Source organism: Gadus chalcogrammus, chromosome 6 (assembly GCF_026213295.1).
Source record: "Gadus chalcogrammus isolate NIFS_2021 chromosome 6, NIFS_Gcha_1.0, whole genome shotgun sequence".
Lineage (NCBI taxonomy): Eukaryota > Metazoa > Chordata > Actinopteri > Gadiformes > Gadidae > Gadus > Gadus chalcogrammus.
The window spans coordinates 5,932,298-5,940,802 of NC_079417.1; the positions used below are offsets into that span (position 1 = coordinate 5,932,298).

General features: G+C 45.3%; 1 protein-coding gene across 2 annotated transcripts; it reads left to right on the forward strand.

The window, feature by feature from the left end:
- Positions 1-3,544: 3,544 nt before the first annotated feature.
- Positions 3,545-8,271, forward strand: LOC130384136 (fibroblast growth factor 17-like). Of its 2 annotated transcripts, none has more exons than XM_056592201.1 (5): positions 3,545-3,967; positions 4,082-4,118; positions 4,403-4,547; positions 5,816-5,922; positions 6,597-8,271. In XM_056592201.1, the coding sequence occupies exons 1-5, from the start codon at positions 3,921-3,923 to the stop codon at positions 6,909-6,911; spliced, it is 651 nt and encodes a 216-aa protein (XP_056448176.1). In that variant the 5' UTR covers positions 3,545-3,920; the 3' UTR covers positions 6,912-8,271. The 2 variants fall into 2 exon arrangements, with proteins under 2 accessions (XP_056448176.1, XP_056448175.1); XM_056592200.1 differs by having other exon boundaries at positions 3,548-3,967; positions 4,370-4,547; positions 6,597-8,270.
- Positions 8,272-8,505: the final 234 nt, after the last annotated feature.

The window sequence follows — 8,505 nt, forward strand, 5'->3', positions numbered from 1 at the left end:
CCGAAACACCAAACACCTACGAGTCATCAGGTATGGGAATCACCAATACAGCAAGGGGGGAATGTTACACGCACCCGCACCCCTCCACCTAACCACCACAGGTACGACCAGGAGCAGAGCGAGCTCTTCTTCTCTCGGCGGGGGCTCCAGTAAAAAAGGGAGACCACCACTTTCTCCCGCATCCTTTCTATATTTTTCAGGGCCAGAGTTGGAGTGACCAAGTCCTGCCGTTTTCTGACTGAGCTGTTTTTTTACGTGTGGCTGGATAGCGGTCGAGGGACCACCACTTCTCCTCTCACTGGTCCGCCACGCGACGCTCTGAACACACAGGGAACAGACCTTGAAAAATTAGTTCCGCCTCCGTGTTTCCCACGTAAGGTTGCTTAAGTACAGAGGACACAATGAGCTATATCATTAAAAAACTAGTGCATAAAAATTCTGTTTGTGTGCCATTCTAACAATGATGAGGCTAATCCAGTATTTAAATGATCAAATAGGTTTCTTTTTATCCGTTGGTTGTGTCGCCAGATCAACAAACACAAATATACATTAATTATAGTAGTAATAATAATATAGACCAGGTGAATGAGTTATGATCTCCCGGTTTCTAAAATGTGTGTGTGTGTGTCTGTGTTTGGGTGGGGGGGGGGGGGGGGGAGCATGTGTGTGTTTGTATGTGCCTGTGTGTGTGTGTCTGTGTGTGTGTGTCTGTGCGTACGTTTGTCTGTATATATTCATGTATAATTCCGTGTGAAGTGTGTATAAGTGTGTGCAGGTGATGGGTTCTTCCCTGGGAGTCGGATGGCTGCTGGGTAGGTTGGGTGCTGCGTTGGGGTGATGGGACCAGGCTGGGTGAGGGGGTCGGGGCGTCTGGGTGCTGTGCCACTAGGTGCTGTCCGCTGAGCCCTGGGTGCTGAGCGTTGGATACTTGGCGCGGGGTTGAATGCCACAGTGATGAGACCAGCTCCTGCAAGCGTCCCTTACCCTGGGGGCCCCTTGCTCAGCTCCTATACTTGGAATCTGGTCATAAGAGCCAAACATCGTCCAGAGCACTGCCACCTCAGTCCAGCCCAGCGGGACTGACCTCCCTGAACCCTCCAGAAGGATCAGAGGAACACACCTCTAGCCGCCAAAGGCTAACCGCTACCTGCTGACATTCATAATAGCGTTGCCGGTAGCTCCAATGACTCTTAATGTGAAGGAGAATCTTGTTGAGCTACGGGACTCTTATTGTGAAGGAATGTCTTATTGAGGGCAGGAGAATCAAGTGGCTACGGTGATTGACTCCCAGACAAAATGTTCTGGGTTCGACACCCAATGTTCACAGTCTTCCTGTCTGCATCCCTGAACCTTATACTTCACATGAAGTCTCTTAAGATAAAAGCGTCTGCCAAATAGTAATAATAAATACTAAATGTTGGGCTATGGGGCTTGTAATGTGAAGGGGAGTTTGGGGATTTATTTTTAATGATATGAGCAGACATCATTGGATCGTATATCAGCAGACCTGGTGCACATTCTTCTGGCCGCCGTTGGTTCACACACACACAAACACACACACAAATGCACACATACACACACACACACACACACACACACACACACACACACACACACACACACACACACACACACACACACACACACACACACACACACACACACACACACATACACACTCCTTCTCATGTGGACACATACATATGCCCATAAGTAAACACACACATGTGCATGCATACACACACACACACACACACACACACACACACACACACACACACACACACACACACACACACACACACACACACACACACACACAACTACCCACATATGCACACATACATATACACATACGTGAATATAGACACACACACGCACACAGAGGGTTATTTTGGTGAGGTTATGAGGACATCTCACAGCCCCATGTAAATACATACACACAAACTCACTAATTTGTGCAAACACATACATTCAGACACACTAACACATAGAAACAAACACACACTAACACACACACACACACACACACAACCCTTTTCAATCACATGTGTTGACTGTTTATACTTTTATCCACAGCAATAAGTTCATCAGATCACATCTGTCCGTCTGTGTGTGTGTGGTGTGTGTATGTGTTTGTCTGAGGGTGTGACTGTCTGTCTTTCTGCCTCTGTGTTTCTCTGTGTGTCTGTCTATTTGTGAGTGAGTCTGTCTGTCTATCTTTCGGATTGATGGTTGACGGGTGACGGGGAGTGACATCACCTACGATACAACAACAGATCTCTCGGTTTTCCGTGATCCAGGTCAACATGTCAGGGATGGCACGCTCCCAAAGCTTAACAACTTTACCGCCTTACCCTGGAGGTGTGGATGGGGGGTGGGCATTGTGTGTGTGTCTCTGGCGTGTGTGTGTGCGTGTGTGTGTGTGTGTGTGTGTGTGTGTGTGTGTGTGTGTGTGTGTGTGTGTGTGTGTGTGTGTGTGTGCGTCTGGGTGTGTGTGGTGTGGGTGGATGTGTGTGTATGTGAGGGTGTGTGTGTGTGTGTGTATGTATTTGTGTGAGTATTTGTGTGTGTGTGTGTTTGTGTGTGTGTGTGTGTGTGTGTGTGTGTGTGTGTGTGTGTGTGTGTGTGTGTGTGTGTGTGTGTGTGTGTGTGTGTGTGTGTGTGTGTGTGTGTGTGGTGTGGGTAGATGTGTGTGTGTGTATTTGTGTGTGTGTGTGTGTGTGTGTGTGTGTGTGTGTGTGTGTGTGTGTGTGTGTGTGTGTGTGTGTGTGTGTGTGTGTGTGTGTGTGTGTGTGTGTGTGTGTGTGTGTGTGTGTGTGTGTGTGTGATTGGGAGAGAGAGTAGAGGTGGTGAAGGGGGAGGGGGGTGCTCAGAGAATTGGAGTGTCAAAGCACTTTGAGGTTCGTGTTACAAACGATGCAAAACTATGTGCCAACTTTGAAATTCAATTGACATTAAATTGACCCCCATTCTACTCTAGTCTGTTAATTATTAATGTGTGCGAGATGAGATGTGATTGGTGCGGGATGATGGGTTGATGGCGGTGATCAAAGCAGCCAGATTGATTATTCTTATTTGATGGAAAAAACACATGATTTGCTCGCCGTCATTGTTTACGCTCACTTCACTTCCTTGAAGATATAGGAGCAGCGTCCTCATATTTAGTCTTTAACACCTAATTACCAGGCCTCTGAGGACCATTTAGATACGTCCTGTTTAATATAACGCTGCAATCATGACGTTACAGCAAATGATTAGCGAGAGTGCGCGAAAAGAGAGAGACAGAGACGAGCATTGCATTTGGATATTCACGCGTCATTTTTGCCCGGAGCGTCAAATCTTTTTTTATTATCTGCAAGATCAACTATTTAATGTACGTCTTGCATAATGTATGTACACCCGTATTTGTGAGTTAGATATGTAGTTTTAACTTAGGTTTACTTTAGCTTTCCTCGGAACGGCCCCAAAAAACCTATTGGGTCCCCTGCGCTGCCCACCCACCATAGAAAAAGTTTCAAATTCCACGCATGGGAGGGACTTGGCCCCTCAACATTTAACCAGTGGGCAGAGGCAGCACGGGGAGACAGAGGGCTTTTCAAACTGAGCACAGCACACCCGGCGTGTCCTCAGCCGATACCTGGAATGCATGGGACTTGTGAATAATGATAATGGATATTGGTGCGTCTCTACTCGGATCTTTTCAACCCAGCTGGAGCACTTGGACCACTGCGACGCTGAACAATTCGTGCTTTTGATTCTACTTTATCCCGGGTGTACCGATTTTGATGTGTGATGACTTGATTGCGGATCAGCTAATGAACGTGTTGCCGCCCGGAGAACATATGCCAGAGCAAGAAGCTGGCGTGGATTACTTCATCCTGTCCTAGGATCACATCAGTATTTTACTTCTGCCCTGGATGACAACAACGACAATGTATGGAATAAACCAGCGCTGCATTTATATGTAAGACCACCTCGCTAATGCTTTATTTTCATCAGTGGAAGTGTACGGTAAAATATCAATACATTGGTGATGCATGCTCCTTCATAATTATTTATTTTCTTTCTTATTTTGCAGATCATTTCACTTTTTCGTGTTGTGGTGCCAAGCTCAGGTAAGCAACCAATTTGTGTGTGTTTGTGTGTCTCTGTGTGTAGTAGGCCTACATGTTTTATGTAGCCTATATTGGAATTGCCATAATCTAGGGCGGCTAACCTGAGCAAGATGATTTTTTCGTGTTAATGGGTAGAACTGGTTCCTCTTGCAAATTACACAAAAAATATATTTTTTCTAAAATTTCTGACAAATATCATCCAAGTTTAGATATTTGAAAAATATTTGTTATTTTTCCCTTTTTATAAAAAGGGGGAGAATCACCCGTCTCCTAATTTTAACCAGTATGTGAGGACGCAGGGCGCGGTGACGGACCAGCTCAGCCGCAGACAGGTCAGGGTCTACCAGCTCTACAGTCGCACCAGCGGGAAGCACGTCCAGATTCAGGGCAAGCGGGTCTCCGCCACCGCCGAGGACGGCAACACCTTCGGTAAGCCCCCGAAACCTCCCACCTCTATCTCCATCCTCCCACCTCTCTGCCTTCAATACTCCACCTTTGGAAAACATTTGCTCATGGCTGTGGATTTGAAGCTATCTCTCGTCAGGGGGTCTGGGTGGGTCTGGGTTGGGCTGGGGGGGGGGGGGGGGGGGCACGGCTACCTCTACAGGTAGCCGGAGGTCCCACCCTCTACGAGGAGCTGTACTTCAGGGCCTCTATGTTAATATGTCCCTCCGATCCAAACTGAAGGCCTCTTCGTCTGGCTGGTGATGGGCTGATTAGCGGGGGTCTTTTGTCCACGGCACGGCACCAATACACATCGGCGCGGGGCGGGCGAGGGGTCTTAATGAAGTGATAACGCACTCACGGTTTCAATGCAGTCCACGTGTGTATTCCACCCGTTTCTCTTCTAACGCCGATCACCGTTACGAGACAGGGCCATCACGTTGAACACCTCGTTATGTTTTAGTTTGCATGGAAATGGACCCCCACCTTAGTTATTTCCTTAAAGCGTTCATTTAAAATGTGTTAGGGCCCAATTAAATCACCATGGGCAACCAAGGACACTGCGTGATCGATCCAGACTGTTAATGATTCTTTGATTGGATTTATTGAGTTGTTTATTGAAACCAAGCGATGTAGCCTAATGATGGACTTTATAAGTCTTTAATGTTACTGTTAATCTTGGAACATTAATGGGAATGATGAAATACTATAAAATAAAAACGAAATAAAAAATAAAGAAATAAGGGAATCGATCAATAAAATGGATTATTGAGGAAATGTAGCCTAATTCTCAATCACACAGAGTAGGAATATCAAACCGTCGTTACGCCGATTTTGGATTATAGGCCTGCTGCACTTGAATAAACAGAATTAGCGGAGTAAGCCTGCTGACTATTGTTTGGGCATCTTAATGTCAAAAAAAAAAATTTTTGGGAAGATCTGAGCGGACACGTCTGATCTGCTCCACCTCTGAAATGGTTTGTCTTGCCTGTAGGCCACCATTTACATATTTTGATAAAGTTGGTCAGTTAAACAAATTCTACTATTTGTATTTTAAATTACTATAAATTTGAATGACCACACAGTATAAGCTATATTTGGTTTGAGATTGTGCGTATGTGTGTGTTTGAGAGAGAGAGGGAGATATAAGACTGTGTGTGTGTTTTAGGGGTGATGTTTTTCATTTTCTGACGATGAATAATATGGATTTATACTATTGCTTGAACTGTTTCTTGTCTTGGCTCTGTCCCTAGCCCGTCTGTATGTAGAAACGGACACGTTCGGCAGCAGAGTTCGGATCAGAGGAGCAGAAAGCGGTCGCTATCTCTGCATGAACAGAAAGGGGAAACTAGTGGGAAAGGTTTGTCTTCAGTCTCCCTTCTTATTCCTTCTCCAACTCCTTCAGTCCACTCTGATTTATTTAAGATGATTTTAACATTATTTTCGTGCGTGCGTGCGTGTATGTGTTCCGATTATTTAGACGAATCACACCATTATTATTAGGTGTCTACAGCAGTCAAATGTGTTGTAGACGCTTGACCTATTTTTACTTTAGAATAAGGCAACCCTGGTTTACTTTGCTTCCATCTATAGGCCAAAAGAGATATATCATCCTTATGCCCTTTAGATCACATCCGCGAAATATATAAATATCAAATCCATACAGATACAGTATCTCAATATATGTCAGTATATGTGCCTTGAGAGAGAGAGAGAAACATCTTAGCTTTGTTATGTTTTGTAACAGCGTTAGATAATGCAACACATTGATCAAGAGCATTTATTTATAATGAATGAAGATCATTTGAATACTCAATTCTTCTTATGAGATGTTTAACCCTTGAACTCTAGCATTTCCCATCTTATCCCAAGTATCTTCACATTAAAAGGTGCTAATAATAATATCCTGCTGTTTGTTGCATGTCAAGATAATGGAGGATCATAATGTTCTCATCCTGGTCATCCCAGCAGGAACCAGGACAGTAGTAGAATTACAAAGAGATCATCTAATATACTCTTCCCCTCTCTCCCCAGCCCAACGGCCGGGGCATGGACTGTATCTTCACCGAGGTCGTCCTGGAGAACAACTACACAGCCTTCCAGAACGCCCGCTACGACGGTTGCTTCGTGGGCTTCACCCGCAAGGGCCGGCCACTGAGGGCCTCCCGGACCCGGCAGAACCAGCGCGAGGTCCACTTCATCAAGAGGCTCCACAAGGGCCCCCCGCCCTTCCCCAACACGGATCACAGTAAACACTTTGAGTTCATCCGCTTCCCGCCCATACGGCGAGCCAAGCGGAACCGCAAGTCCCCCCCCACGTCCATTCCCCCGACTTCCTCCTCCTCATGAGCCCGCCCCAGCGATGACCACGGTGGATGTGGTCATCTTTGGTTGTGGTGGTGATGACTCGGACTGATGATGACATCGCCGGGACAGGAGACGATGTGAATTTATTTTTGTATATTATTATTCAGAGAGAGTGAGATAGAGAGAGCGAGATAGAGTGAGAGAAACAAAGACACTGCCGAGGTCAGTGAGGCGATGTGTTGCATTGACAATCGTGTGTAAATATGGAAGAGAGAGGAAGATGGATGATATTTAATAGACCTGTGTGTGTGTGTGTGTGTGTGTGTGTGTGTGTGTGTGTGCGTGTATGTGTGTGTGCGTATGTGTGCGTGTGTATGCGTGTGTGTGCGTGTGTATGCGTGTGTGTATTTGTGTGTGAGTGTGTACGTGTGTGTTTTTACACTCACTGGCAGTAGTGCCAGTAACGTATATGAGATGAGAGGCCATGGGGGTGAGGGTGTTAATAAACACAGACTGACCACAAACCTGCAGACAAATGAAACGCTGTGACCCTTCAGATCACAGCTTTGTACAGTGGGGCCAAAATAGATTTCCAAATTAAGAGCCCTCTCCCCTTTTTATAAGGACAACACAAGCTGCCTAGACACGCCAGAATGGCAACAATGACACAACATCCCACAACACACGATACAGACAACATCAAACCAAACAACAAACAAACAAACAAACAAACAAACAAACAAACAGAAATCACCCAAAATGCATCATAATGTAAAGGCATTCAAATCTTATATAAATAGTGCAATACATTGTATATTTGGTCCGTTATGAAACAAAAATAACATATTTAATTTACCACATCACATCACAAAAACACAGATCATACAGCAAACCACCATATCATACTGCCATACAACAGCCACATACATTTTATAAGAGCCCAGCCTGCAGGTCCTGCGGCGTGACCCCTGCTGGGACAACACGCAGCTCCCCGCCTTCCACTCCAATAGCCTACCTCCTGATTAAAAGAGTAGCGACGGACGGAAGGAGCTCCGATGCACTTGGACCAGATAAAACTCACCAGTGATATTAGCGCCGTTAAGGCCTAATGGGTGTTGATAAGAAACCCCGATTGGCTGGCCAGGAGATCACAAGAGTTCGTTTGGTTTCCACGGGTAAAGAAATGTATTGACATCTATTTCAGGACTGATGCGAGATGCCTCTTGAAGGAACAATTTGCGGGACGTCATAGTTGACTGAGTGTCGCGCGGGGTTGGCATTCATGCCCTCATCATCGCTAATCCTCTCCCGTCATCGTTTGTCTCATCTGCTGATGTATCGAGGATGTATCCCGCTGTGGTTCATTAAAAGTACTCAAACATTGTCTTAAGTTGTGACCCTGTTCTAATGCATGTTTGTGCAAGTAAACAACACAATATTTCTAATAATAACCTGCAGTAATATAGGATACGATATGGTTGCATGATCGAAGTTACGGATTTAGAGTTATGTGTATAATTCTCCCATTCGGGTCAAAAAAATTGATGATGAAGTGATGAGGGAGGAAAAGTCATCCTAGTTGAGAAATAAGAACTCAAATATATCAGTTAAACAGCTATGTCAAATAAGACAACAT